Below are 14,824 nucleotides of genomic sequence, written 5' to 3' on the forward strand. Positions count from 1 at the left end.
GCACAACATGTGCCGGGTCATCATCCGAGACCGCTATAACATGAAATATATGGCAGAATGCAGGCAAAATAGAGCAGGGGACATACAATTCTCCCTCAAGGAGTTCAGTCACAAATTTAATTAACACATTATTTTTTAATGAGCATCATCAGCATAGAAGCATGTCCTCTGGAATGGTGGCTGAAGCATGAAGGGACGTACGAATGTTTAGCATATCTGGCACGTAAACACCTTGCGAAGACAGCTACAAAAGTGCCATGCAAATGCCTGTTCTCACTTTTGGGTGACGTAAATAAGAAGAGGGCAGCATTATTTCCTGTAAATGTAAACAACTTGTTTGTCTTAGCGATTGGCTGAACAAGAAGTAGGACCGAGTGGATTTGTAGGCTCTGAAGTTTTACATTGCTTTGTTTTTTTAGTGCAGTTATGTAACAAAAAAAATCTACGTTTATAAGTTGCACTTTCACAATAAAGAGATTGCGCTTCAGTACTTGTATGAGGCGAATTAAAAAATACTATTTCTTTTGTTTATCATTTTTCCAGTGCAAATATTTACAAAATAATATACACTTTGATTTCAGTTACAACACAGAATACAATATATATGAAAATGTAGAAAAACATCCAAAATATTTAATTTCAAATGGTATTCTACTGTTTAACAGCCCTAATGGTAATTAAATGACACAATGACAGGATATTCCATTGGAGCATTCTCTGGCAGGGTTAGTTTGTCTCTTGTTGACTGATTGGCTCTTTGTATGAGCCAACCCATGAGGAATTGTTTTGATGGGTAAGGAGGCTGCCTATGCTTTTGTAATTGATTAAATTCAGTTTCATCTTATATTTTTCACAAAACAGTACACAGTATTTTTCTCAGCTCTTTTTATGGTTTGGTCTACACGCACATTTGAGCTTGTTTAACTAAAGGGGTGATTTTAAATTGATTTAGTTTGACTTTGTGTGGAGGCACCATTATTTCAGGTTAGTGATATAAACAATATAAATCAGGTTGAAACTGAAATTAGTATCCCCCCTGGGGTTTACACAACTTTAACTGAATCATTTTTAAACTGATTTAAATTAAACTGGTGCAAGTCCAGTGCATGAAGAAGACTTATGTCTACAAGCATGAGTTGAATTCAGCACTTACTGCACTTATTACTTCAGCTCTGGTTTACCATTTTGTCCTTTCATATTTAATATTTGCTGGAGGATTGCCTTCCTGTAGGAGTACACATATCATAAGATTACCTTTCTATTAAATTTATTGAAAATTCCCCATTTTAACATCTGCTATTAGCGCTGTACAAGCAATAAAAGCAGTGATTGCTTTCCAATAATTTGAACTGTAACAAAAGATGATAATAATTTCAGGTATGTCACTAGAAAAAATTAGTATTCCAAGATGTTAAATAAAGTTAATGTAGGGCAGTGTTTATTATCTTCTCATTGCCCTGTAACAAGATTGGCAGGCCTCGTTTTAATTCCACAATTTGTGCCTCTTAGTTAACATCTTCAGTGCCTTAGCTCATAGGTCCCCACCCTGTAATCAGATCCATGTCTACTGACTTTTGACCTGAGGATCCTAAATGGTATCAATGGAATTCCACATGAGTGCGAGGTCCACCACATGTATCAGTTTGCAAGATCAAGATAATAGATTTTCATTCAATGAACAGTGTGTGTACACATATCATACAAACTAAAAAAAAAAAAAATGTGGCTACCATAGAGTTTGAGGCTGAAATTATCTTTCAATGGAATCCAACTAATTTACCTCCACCCCCACCAAATATTACCCTTTCTTTACAAAAATTGTGCATTTTCAATCAAAACATTAAGTCTGGACATTAACAGTTAAAGTATTCAGCCACTTCTCCCTGCCAGGTGTTATAGCCCTTCATCATTCAGGATCATCCCACCAGATTTACACCCCGCACCCAAACTTTACTAGGCCTGTAATGGAAATTGTTCTGTAATGGGAATTTGTTGTTGGATGCATGCAGTTGATTTTATATATTGTCTGCTAAACATGTAGTAAAGATTTCAAAAGGAATGTAGTGCCAGGTTATGCTAAGTAACATCACATTCCTATAAGTTTTCTCATAAAACCAGATCCTGAGATCCAGTCTTTTTGCACCTGGATCTGTTCAAGAAAGGTGACATGGTCTCCTGGCATAATGTGGAGCAGCCTCTGACCACCAGGGGATGTCCTAGCATTCAGGAATCACTGAGGAATGGTGACACCGCAATGCCTCTTTTCTCTGAACATTCCCCTTATGCCAGTGGCTGACGGGGTTGGTATAAGAGTTGTTACAGTGGCTCTATGCCACTGGAGTATTCTACCTCCTGTTGCTCTTTAAGATGGAGCAGCACAAAGCAATAAAAGTGTGGCAGAGACCAGGCTCATTGTGTGTTGTGTTAATGGAGCAGGGGAGTATTTATGTGGCTGAGATTGGAATGACTAATCTGATTGTATGGAGTTGGGTATATGTAGGTGTATTCTAAATGAGGATTTGGCAAGCTTGTAGTTTTAGCAATATTAATTATATTGTGTACCATCTAGTATATGTATTTTGAGGGCTGCAAGTATCATATGATATGTTAGTGTTAGAGGGCTCAGTTCAAAGCCCACTGCAGTCTCTAGGAGTCTTTCTATTGATTGTGCTAAGCTTTGGATCAGGTCTGTAGCATATTGCGGAATACAGGTTTTATCAGGATAAAATTGGGTTGTCCCCATTACTTGCAAGTTGTGAAGCCATGAGTATGTTTTGCAGATTATCCCAACGAAGTGCCAATTACACCTTTACATCATACCTCCCCATCATGGAAAGCGCACGTTTCTAGCCCTGAGATGCTACAAGATACCTTGCCTTAAAGCCATGACATTTTTATATTTAGAAAATCTCTCACGGATCTATGACTGAATTTGTCCCATCTTGGATCTCGGGCTGGGGCCATTTGAGTGTAAAATTCTACGTTTGGTGAGTGAATGAGGAAACATTTCTCTAGCAGATTGATATTTTAAAATGGCAGCTTGTTTGAAGCTGCTTGACAGTCAAAGGTTTGGAGTGTTAGTGTGAGTTATAGAGAGACTGATTGATTAGAAGGCAGAGGGCAGGTTAGCCAGTCAAAGTTGCATGCTAACAGTCTTCATCACATGACTGTTATTTGTCATTTGGCTCTACAATTTATGAAGGTATCAGGGGGGTGCACATGAATACCTGCATAGACATACACACATTTTCATGTAAATTTCCTCATTGCAGTCACAAAAATGGGAACATCTTAAAGAAGGCTTTTGATGTTTGTCAGTCACCCCTTTAGTACAATGCCATCCTTTTCACTTGCAGCCCATATAAATCTCAAAAGAGATGAAAAATGTCAAATTAGTAAATGAACTATGTAAACTTTAATACTAAAAGCAAAGGGTGGTTTTCTTATCTTAAACTTTTTCCCCTTATTTTAAATGGACAATAATACACATTGGGGCGCTGATCCTGCAAAGGAGCTCCATGCAGGTGGACCCTGCACCGACACAGAGTCCAGTGTGAAAGTCACTGGGGTTCCATATGGGTGGACTAGCTTGCAAGATCAATGCCTTGGTCTTCAGCAGGTTCAAAGGCATTGTCTTTGTCATAAGCAGAACCTGTCAGGTACAGTAAACGTTATTAAAATTCTTTGCTGATGCTGCATGCTCCAATACAATACAAGGAAGCGAGACCATGTGTTGTGATGTGGATTATTTTGATTTGCTGCAGATCAAGATATAGTCATAAGGAATTTTACAATGATTTTAATGAATAAACTCACATTTTAAATTACATAGCTACATTCCTGCAGTCACATTATAGGAGTAAAAAATGAAATCACTACCCAACTTAATACACTAGAAATCAACACTGTAAGGTGCACACAGTGGCTATTCTGAAAGAACACTTCTGAAAGGCTAAATGAGAAAAATGTGTTTCAAGGGCTGTAGCTATACTTTGAAGCAGAAGGTGCTGCCTTTGAGATGGCCTTCAAACTGCAGCTTTTATGTCTGACAGTCATGCTTGTAATGCTTTTATCTTTGGTTGTTCAGCTGTCTTAATCTTGACTGCTTTCACATTTACTGTTATCATCTCTGCAGAAATGTGCAACAATTAGTACAACAAGCAATTCTTGGAAATAGTGTCAGATACTTCAGAGTTAGTTATATACATGGTGTCCAATCAGTGGTTCCCTTCACACCAGAACTTGCAGTGAAGCCAATGTCATCATTTATTCTTTGACTAGATCCTTTATTGGAGTTCACAATGACTTCCCTGAGCATTTTGGATGTTCAAGGAAAGCAGGTGTGGGCCCATCATTGTTGCTCATATTTTTTATGTCAAAATCAAAATTCACACTGAACACAAAAGGATTGCACTGAAATCTAATGATAAGCTGTTAAAAGGCTGCCCTTCAAGACCATTTAGAAGCTTCAGCTAGTACAGAATGTGGCTGCCCATTTATTCAGCAATGGTAGCTACCGAGAGTACATTATAGCTGTCATGGCAGTTGGTATCAGCTCTGGTACAACTGCTAACAACCCCTAGATTTGACTTTTGGCAACCTAGAGTCTGGTTGCCTTCAGCGGAGAGTCCTCAACTCTGGCATTCACTCCCCTTCTTGGTTGAACAAATCCCATGTTTGCTGAGCTGCTGGGTGTAGGAGGGAGGGTGACCACATGGGTCAAGAACTAGCCTGGCACTTGAGAGACCCAGGTTCAATTCCTTGCCATGCTATAGATTATCTGTGTGTCCTTCAGAAGTCACTTAGCCTCTCTGAGCCTCAGTTCCCAAAGGGAAAAATGGTACTTCTCTACCCAGGGCTGTCCTAGGGTACAGCAAATCAGGGCAACCGCCCCGGGCCCTGTGCTTTGGGGGGCCCTGTGGGCGTGGAAGTGAGGCAGGCGAGTGGGGTGAGGCGGCGAATGGGAAAGTGAGTGGCAGGCGGGCAGAGGGGGCGAGGAGGAGCCTCCCCCCGCCAGCACCTTCCCCTCCACCATCTCCTGCCTGCCTCAGATCCGATCAGTTTTGCAGCATCAGGAGGTGCTGGGGGGGGGAGGGGAGAGGAGCGAGGGTGCAGTGCGCTCGGCAGTGGGGTGGGGTGGAGACGGCAAGAGGCAGGGCGGAGGTGATAAGAAGTAGGGTGGGGGGGCCTTGGGGGAAGGGGTGGAGTGGGGGCAGGGCCTGGGCAGAACCAGAGGGAGCACCCCCTGGCAGATAAGCACCAAGTTTGTAATGTCCCGGGCCCTGCACCCCTCTAGGGATGGCCCTGTCTCTACCTCACTGGAGTGTTGTGAGGATAAATACATTAAAGATTGTGCTGAGATACTGTGGTAATGGGAGCCTTTGATAGAAAGTATACCGGTATACTCAATCCTTCCCAAAGGTGGAGTGAACAGGTGCTGAAGAGGTTAGATTTAGTTGACATTGTGTAGCGTGTTTATTTCCTTGCTATGTATTTGTTCATGTCCCAAGAAACTTTCTGCTGGGCGTGTTTTATGAAATAAATAAAAGGGACTGCTCTGGCAAGCGTTATTAACAACACAGTATTATGGCTCCCAGTAACTGCAGCAATATGGTATCTCCTCTGTCCTCTTTGAAGTGTAGGAAAATACCAAAGTTTATTACAGGTCACTTGGATAGTGGGTATGGAGTTTTGTAATGGATAGGTGGGTTTTCAGCACTCTCTTCCTGTATGGTATTGTCTTTCAATATGAAGACAGTTACGCTGCTGTTGCAGGAGTCTGTATGGCCAAAGCTCACATGGCCGGATTCTCAACCCTTTGTGCTACTCAGGATGGCTTTACAGTCTCACTGTGCTACCAGACCGGCTACCTCAGGATTCTTGCAGGTTGTGACTGACCTTTGTGTGGGTTTCAGGAAAGCTCAAGGAGCCTCTCAACCTCCCCACCCCTGCTGCATGGCCTTCATTAGGGTCTCTCCATGCACTCCTAGGACACACATTTCTCCATAGGAGGCAGGACTGTGGTCTCTGTTTCCTTCTACTCCTGTGGAACAGGCCCAGGGCACTGCGAGAGAGAACAGTGCATCCCTTGAAGGAGAGTAGAAGCAGCATGTTTCTCCTACATGTCAAGGAGCTCTGGGAGGAATCTACTCCAACCACTCCTCACCACTAGCATCACCCCCATGCCCACCACTCCTTCCACTTGGGTCTCACTCACTTCTTGTACCACAAGCTCCTGGAGCTTTCCAGCACCACTCCTAATGTGGGGCTGTGCATACAAAGCATGACCAAGTCCTGCAAACAATAAAGAGAAGAACTCACTGTGCCATTTGTAGTGCTATGTTGCAGAGCAGGACTGAAAATTAAGAGGAATGTGCATTAATATTGCCTATATGTTTGTCTTTTTCCGTTTGCATTATGTGGCCCCCTGTGTTAACAGTCAGAAAAAGAGAAGCCCCAGTGGTTTCAGTGTTTATGCTGCCTGTTAGTACATTTTGCTTTTAGTTATAATTTGTTAGTTGCTCAGAGGCCTACAAGTGTTAATACTTTCGGAAAAATGTATTTTTGCTATTTTAATGTCTTTATACCTTATATTAATGCCAGGCCTTTTTTAGTCTTTTAAAATTCTTTTCTTGGCTTTTGAGTTTTCCACACTAACTAAGGTATTTTATTTTGTTTGTTTCACTACCTCACAAATGGTGGAGAGGTTCAATAGGACATAATGAATCACATTATTTTTAACACTATTTTGGTACCATCAGAAATCACTTAAATACGTTCTGACAATTTTTTTTTTTAAAGCCTACAGTGGCCTCATTTTATTTTCATTCAATCTTGTAGACAGGGTGGGAGAATGAAGAGAAACAATGCTGCCTTGACTCCTTTTCTTCTCCATACTGGGTTGATGTTTCTGGCCTTTAGTTTCTTCAATTGCTTGTTGAACATGGCTGTGGGATTTAATGCCTACAACAAAGAATTCTGAACTGAACATTGTGAACCAAAATAACTAGGCTCCTGTGTCCATGTGAATGATGATAAAAATTCAGCGCTGATCTGGCTGGGAGCGGTTGGAGTTTGAGGACGTGAAACTGTATAACTGCCCTTGAGGGATGTCTGTGCCTTTTGACAGCAAAGCGGGAAAATATTTTGTGTTCTGCAAATCTGTCTCTTCGGTATACATGGGAAATGAACAGTATAATGTGGCTTAACAAGCAATACAATTCTCAGGATGTCAGCCAAAAGGATCACATTGGAATCTGTGGATTTCCCTCTTCCTTTTTTATATAAATTAACCATCATTACAGTGGCAAGGATAAAGACCAATTTTCCAAAAGGAAAGTCCGATAAAAATGTTGAGGGGGAGGGACATAAAATTCTCAGTGAGTGGGGGGATTTTTCTCTCTCCTACAGCAATTCATCTGCTAACCTCCTAGGGTGAATGAAATACGGTGCTGGAAACAAATCACAGAATATCAGGGTTGGAAGGGACCTCAGGAGGTCATCTAGTACAACCCCCTGCTCAAAGCAGAAACAATCCCCAACTTAATCATCCCAGCCAGGGCTTTGTCAAGCCTGACCTTAAAAACTTCAAAGGAAGGAGATTCCACCACCTCCCTAGGTAACGCATTCCAGTGCTTCACCACCCTCCTAGTGAAAAGGTTTTTCCTAATATCCAACCTAAACCTCCCCCACTGCAACTTGAGACCATTACTCCTTGTTCTGTCATCTGCTACCACTGAGAACAGTCTAGATCCATCCTCTTTGGAACCCCCTTTCAGGTAGTTGAAAGCAGCTATCAAATCCCATCCCCCCCCTCCCCATTCTTCTCTTCCGCAGACTAAACAATCCCAGTTCCCTCAGCCTCTCCTCGTAAGTCATGTGTTCCAGTCCCCTAATCATTTTTGTTGCCCTCCACTGGACGCTTTCCAATTTTTTCACATCTTCTTGTAGTGTGGGGCCCAAAACTGGACACAGTACTCCAGATGAGGCCTCACCAATGTCGAATAGAGGGGAACAATCACATCCCTCGATCTACTGGCAATGCCCCTACTTATACAGCCCAAAATACCATTGGCCTTCTTGGCAGCAAGGACACACTGTTGATTCATATCCAGCTTCTCGTCCACTGTATCCCATAGGTCCTTTTCTGCAGAACTGCTGCCTAGCCATTCGGTCCCTAGTCTGTAGCAGTGCATGGGATTCTTCCGTCCTAAGTGCAGAACTCTGCACTTGTCCTTGTTGAACCTCATCAGATTTCTTTTGGCCCAATCCTCCAATTTGTCTAGGTCCCTCTGTATCCTATCCTTACACTCCAGCGTATCTACCTCTCCTCCCAGTTTAGTGTCATCTGCAGACTTGCTGAGGGTGCAATCCACGCCATCCTCCAGATCATTAATGAAGATATTGAACAAAACCGGCCCCAGGACCAACCCGTGGGGCACTCCGCTTGATACCGGCTGCCAACTAGACATGGAGCATTGATCACTACCCGTTGAGCCCGAAAATCTAGCCAGCTTTCTATCTACCTTACAGTCCATTCATCCAGCCCATACTTCTTTAATTTGCTGGCAAGAATACTGTGGGAGACTGTGTCAAAAGCTTTGCTAAAGTCAAGGAACAACACATCCACTGCTTTCCCCTCATCCACAGAGCCAGTTATCTCGTCATAGAAGGCAATTAGATTAGTCAGGCATGACTGCCCTTGGTGAATCCACGCTGACTGTTTCTGATCACTTTCCTCTCCTCTAAGTGTTTCAGAATTGATTCCTTGAGGACCTACTCCATGATTTTTCCAGGGACTGAGGTGAGGCTGACTGGCCTGTAGTTCTCTGGATCCTCTTTCTTCCCTTTTTTAAAGATGGGCACTACATTAGTCTTTTTCCAGTCGTCCGGGACCGCCCCCGATTGCCAGGAGTTTTCAAAGATAATGGCCAATGGCTCTGCAATCACAACCACCAACTCCTTTAGCACTCTCGGACGCAACGCATCCGGCCCCATGGACTTGTGTTTGTCCAGCTTTTCTAAATAGTCCCTAACCACCTCTTTCTCCACAGAGGGCTGGTCGCCTCCTCCCCATGCTGTGCTGCCCAGTGCGGTAGTCTGGGAGCTGACCTTGTTCGTGAAGACAGAGGCAAAAAAAGCATTGAGTACATTAGCTTTTTCCACATCCTCTGTCACTAGGTTGCCTCCCACATTCAGTAAGGGGCCCACATATTCCTTGACTTTCTCCTTGTTGCTAACATACCTGAAGAAACCCTTCTTGTTACTCTTAACACCTCTTGCTAGCTGCAACTCCAAGTGTGATTTGGCCTTCCTGATTTCACTCCTGCATGCCTTAGCAATATTTTTATACTCCTCCCTGGTCATTTGTCCAAGCTTCCACTTCTTGTAAGTTTCTTTTTTGTGTTCAAGATTAGCAAGGATTTCACTGTTAAGCCAAACTGGTCGCCTGCCATATTTACTATTCTTTCTACATATCGGGATGGTTTGTCCCTGTAACCTCAATAAGGATTCTTTAAAATACAGCCAGCTCTCCTGGCCTCCTTTCCCCCTCAAATTAGCCTCCCAGGGAATCCTGCCCATCAGTTCCCTGAGGGAGTCAAAGTCTGCTTTTCTGAAGTCCAGGGTCCGTATTCTGCTGCTCTCCTTTCTTCCTTGTGTCAGGATCCTGAACTTGACCATCCCATGGTCACAGCCTCCCAGGTTCCCATCCACTTTAGCTTCGCCTACTAATTCTTCCAGGTTTGTGAGCAGCAGGTCAAGAAGAGCTCTGCCCCTAGTTGGTTCCTCCAGCACTTGCACCAGGAAATTGTCCCCTACACTTTCCAGAAACTTCCTGGATTATCTATGCACCGCTGTATTGCTCTCCCAGCAGATATCAGGGTGATTGAAGTCTCCCATGAGAACCAGGGCCTGCAATCTAGTAACTTTCATTGGTTGCCAGAAGAAAGCCTCGTCCACCTTATCCTCCTGGTCCGGTGGTCTATAGCAGACTCCCACCACGACATCACCCTTGTTGCTCACACTTCTAAACTTAATCCAGAGGCTCTCAGGTTTTTCTGCGATTTCATACCGGAGTTCTGAGCAGTCATACTGCTCTCTTACATACAACGCAACTCCCTGACCTTTTCTGCCCTGCCTGTCCTTCCTGAACAGTTTATACCCATCCATGACAGTACTCCAGTCATGTGAGTTATCCCACCAAGTCTCTGTTATTCCAATCACATCATAATTCCTTGACTGTGCCAGGACTTCCACTCGTGCTTCCTCCCAGTATCCCACTTACCACAGGGCTTTGGTCTCCTTCCCCCCGGTGAACCTAGTTTAAAGCCCTCCTCACTAGGTTAGCCAGCCTGCTTGTGAAGATGCCCTTCCCTCTCTTCGTTAGGTGGAGCCCATCTCTGCCTAGCACTCCTCCTTCTTGGAACACCATCCCGTGGTCAAAGAATCCAAAGCCTTCTCTCCGACACCTCCTGCGTAGCCATTCGTTGAAATCCAGGGGCACATCACGCTCCCCAGTATTCAGTACGATTTTTTTTTAAAACCCAGCAGTATGTAGTGAGTAATAGTTACACCAGAAATGGAAAATGTGAATTGACATAAGGTTTTGCTTTGGGTGCTCCTTGGGCAATGTTAAAAAATAGAACTTTATGTAGTTTAATAAAACACTGTCAGTTGCCACATATTTTCTTCATGGGTGCATTTTCAGTCTTCATCAAAGCCACAGTGATGTCAGATATGTATTCTAAAGAACAAAATGACCTTCGTGTAGCTGCATAAAGTATGCTGCTTCAAATGTACCGATTTATTTTCAGCAAAACATAATTTGCCCTATTAAAGCACTTTCTGTATTTGAATCTGCAAAGAATGTCGGAGGTATATAAACACATGTTTAATGTATCACAGGGTATTTACATGAAACCTTTTTTATTTTTTTATTATTATTTTGGTTATTACTGTTATTAATTACAGATTTTGCCCCTGGATGCAATAACATCCTGTAGATAGTCAAGAAAACAAAGTCAAGCATCAGCAGACATTGGAATGATGAGCATTATAATTAAGTTTAATATTTTCACATCATATTCAATATAACATGGCACACAAAACTAAAACTGTCTTCATAATATTATAATAGGAGAGCATGTATGACTAGGGCAATTATTACTACACAAGAGCGTCCAAGAAGAAGGAGAATGTATAGCAGAAAATATCTGTTATATGAGAAGTGTAGTTATATCTTCAGATCGATCATCTGGGTACTGCATGCCGTTATTCCTACATGTTTTCAGCTTCTGAGTGTTTTAAATGCAGCTAAGAAATCATGGGCCATTTTGTACCCTGCTGTGATGAAACCTTCAGGACAGTTACAAAAGACTCGGGAAACTCATGGCTTTACCGTGCTGCTGCAGCTGATTGACGGTTTGATGGCAGCCCACAGGGTTCTGAATATCAGTAGGAAAAACAGATTGGACTTTTATTATACCCCAACCTCCAAAGGAGTAGCATAAATCTTGTGCTCCCCAGGATGCTCATTGTGCTTCCTGGAGTTACCCCCTAGAGGACTGACTTCAACGCAGGGGCTCTGCTTTTATTGCTGCAGTCTGGCTCGAAGCATGGAGTACTCTGTACGTTTCAGTTAAGTATATGGTGATTTTCACTGATGGCTCAGTTTGTGTCCATTATCTCAGAATTAATAGACTTAATTTCACAAGCCACTAAACTAGCTGGTGAAGAAACAGGCAGAATTTCTCAGCTGTGGAGTGTGTGCACCTCCTGCCCTGTGCTGGAGAGCGTGCAAATGCTGTAGTTGTGGCTGGCTCCTGCACAAGGTGGAAAAGCTCCTTGCCTCCCCAGCTGCCCTTGCATCAGCACCAGGGCTGCTCGCGCGCTTGCCCTCAGAAAATAGTCATTATGCTCAATTGAAGTTCAGTGCAATGCTAAATGAAATGTATACACGCGTGCAGAGTGAGTTTGTGACTTGAATGCTGAATAGCCTGGAGAGACTGTATAAAGCGCCATCTCCCGGGATTTACAAGCTGCTGTGTACAAGCACCAATGCACTCTGCTAGACACTACGCTAGACCAGTTCCTGGATATAGCAGTTCCTTCTGCCTTAGGCATGTTAAGAGTTGAAGCCTGTGCATGTTAGGAGTTCAGATTGCCCAAATGCTTCTAATTAAGCTGTGTGAAAAGATTTGTCAGAACTTGAGCCCAGATCTATGAAGTTGCACAGACCCGACGTAGTATAATTTGCTTACCTCCTGCCCAGGATCTCCTCCAAGCTTCCCCCAGGTATTGGGACTCCCCTTTAACATTATCATTGCTAAGTGGGTGCCGTCCCACACCTCTGTCATGGGGCTAGGCAACCCCCTATATGTCACTGCACTGGCTGGCCACGCCTCACTCTTCCGTCTTTGGATGAGCTGCCCAGTAGGTTCCTGTCTCCTGGTGTTTACCTCAGCATCCGAGTGAATGAAAGGGCCTCCTCTGGCTTCTCTGGAATCAAGATGATTACCAACTCGAGCTCACACAGGACAGTCTCCATTTTCTCTCTGCTTCGCAGCTGACGCACCCCAGAATCAATTTTTGTTCTACCTTTCTCCATGGTGTATAAAAAAGTGAGATGAGGAGATCTGATCCAATTCATGGATTTTTGCTGCTGCTGCCCCCTTAGACGTTTAAACTCACTTCTGCCTGTAATCCTCTGCTGTTACGCTCCTGAATTCCTATTCATTGATCTTCTGTGCTCTCTTGTGGCACGTATACCCAATCTGAATCATGATCCTTGCATCCTCTGTTGACTCCCTCATTAATTTGTTGATGGGTCCCATTCCAGTGGTTGCCATTCCCTCAATGTGCCATTTCTGCCATGTGTGAGATCCATTCATTTGTGGCTTTTCTTCATTATTTCTGCAATGGTGTGTAGATTTCCATTTGTTTGTTCAATTTAAAAATAAAATATAGCCTCTTAAGATTGCTAAATTAACAGATTAGTCATGCTTATAAGAAAGGGCAGTTTTGAAATCTTCTGTCCTTTGTACAATCTTTTCCCATATAGTCCCATATGTTTAGACTGTACACATTTTGGGAAAGGGACTGTGTCTAGTACTTCCGTGTTTATACAGTGCCTCACTCAATGTGAGCTCTCTCCCAATCAGCCCCTCTGGGCACTACCATAAAATGAACATTAAATAATTATAAGTCACCAATTTTTTAAAAAAATATTTCCTTCTGGAGGCTGTCTGTGGTCATTCTTCTCATACTATTCAATCATATGATCCCAGATTTGTACCATCCATAATACTGATTTGAGTAATTTTTATTTTTTCCAGGCTGCTGCCAGGACACAGCTACTATAGGTATTATAAGTTTATTACCTTTTCTATACAGCATGGCTCCAGTCCTACCACTGATGGCTCACAAATGGACTATTATGCTTATGTTGAACTCTATGAAGCTCCACACAGGTCCAGCAGTCTTTCCACATGCTATCAATTGCAGAATCAAACCCCTTATTTTTAAGTAGCGAACCTCGGGGGTACTGAGGTAAAAAGTTCTATTCTGTCCTGCTATTTTGGTCATTCATCGGTTTGAATTCAATCCATCAGAATGTTTGAACATCTTTAGGGGGTTGCTCTCAATGTGTCTACAGCTTGAAGATGCAAAGAATGTTTTCTTACATCAGAAAAGCGTACGTCTCTTCTTTTGTAGATTTGAGCGAATTCATACTAAGAAAGGGGACTACAGTAGGTCTCTAGCCTCAGACCAGGAGGATGTAGATGATTTAGCAACCTTGGAGGTACTGGATGAGGTAAGATATTTAAATTATTTAAGTTTTCTTGGAAACTAGTGTACAGATAAGAGTCAAAAAATACTGCTGTATTTGTAGATTAACCTACCTTGTTTTTAGGTGAGCCTACATTCTCACACTTTAATTACATAGTAGTCCATGGTACTTTACAGACTTCTGCTAGATTGTTGAACGTGAGATGAGATGTGTTGTGTCTAGAGTTGTGCCATCTTAATGCCAAAACATCCTCATGAGCGAGATCATGAGCTGGTGTAAATTGGCATAGTACCACTAACTTCAGTGGAGCCATGCCAGTTTATTCCAGCCAAGAATCTGCTCCATGATGATGATTTAACTTTAAGATGGGACAGCTCTAGATACAGCATATCCATTTCCACCTTCAGCTGGAATTGTCCCAGCTTAATATTAACCCTTCGTCATGGGCCAGATTCTTAGCTGGCATAAACTGCTGTAGCATCACTGAAGTCAATGGTGCTATGCCAGTTTACACAAGCTCAGGATCTGGCCAAATAAGACCAACTTTTGCAGCATTTTAGATACTTAAAATAGTGCTGTTTGGCCAAGTTTGAAAAGTGGATCCTTTTTCTGACAAGCAACGTGAAGGGAAAAGAATGCTGTGACCAGAAATTCTGCTTTTAAAGCTTTCCCCCCGGGGAGCTACTTAGCAATATTCTTTGTGCAAACAGTTATTTCTCTGCATTTCATTAACTTCCTTTTGGCTAGGGAATGCAATCATAGGGCTTAAATCTCCTCTTTCTCTAACTTGACAATAGTGCAACTCCATTTTCATCAGTGGAGTTACCTCAGATTTATGCTAGTGTGTATGGGAAAGAGAATAATCAGGCCACAATGATTTACGTGAAGTTCAGAGGCAGTGGGTGGATGTGGATGAAATGCCAACATTGCTCTGCTGAATGGTTCAGGGACTGCTACACAAGAGAATAAAATTAATAATCTCCACCTGCAAATTAAACTTCACTGACACGTCAACCATTAGTGAGCCCTGAACTT

General features: G+C 42.7%; 1 protein-coding gene across 1 annotated transcript in view; it reads left to right on the top strand.

Moving 5' to 3' along the window:
• MYO3A (myosin IIIA) overlaps positions 1–14,824 on the top strand; it is a 206,509-nt gene that overhangs the window by 106,313 nt on the left and 85,372 nt on the right. Inside the window, exons 10-11 of the mRNA XM_074946105.1 lie at positions 13,335–13,361; positions 13,714–13,813. Of these exons, the coding sequence (XP_074802206.1) occupies positions 13,335–13,361; positions 13,714–13,813 (127 nt within the window). The remainder of the gene's footprint in view (positions 1–13,334; positions 13,362–13,713; positions 13,814–14,824) is intronic.

This window comes from Natator depressus, chromosome 2 (genome assembly GCF_965152275.1).
Source record: "Natator depressus isolate rNatDep1 chromosome 2, rNatDep2.hap1, whole genome shotgun sequence".
Lineage (NCBI taxonomy): Eukaryota > Metazoa > Chordata > Testudines > Cheloniidae > Natator > Natator depressus.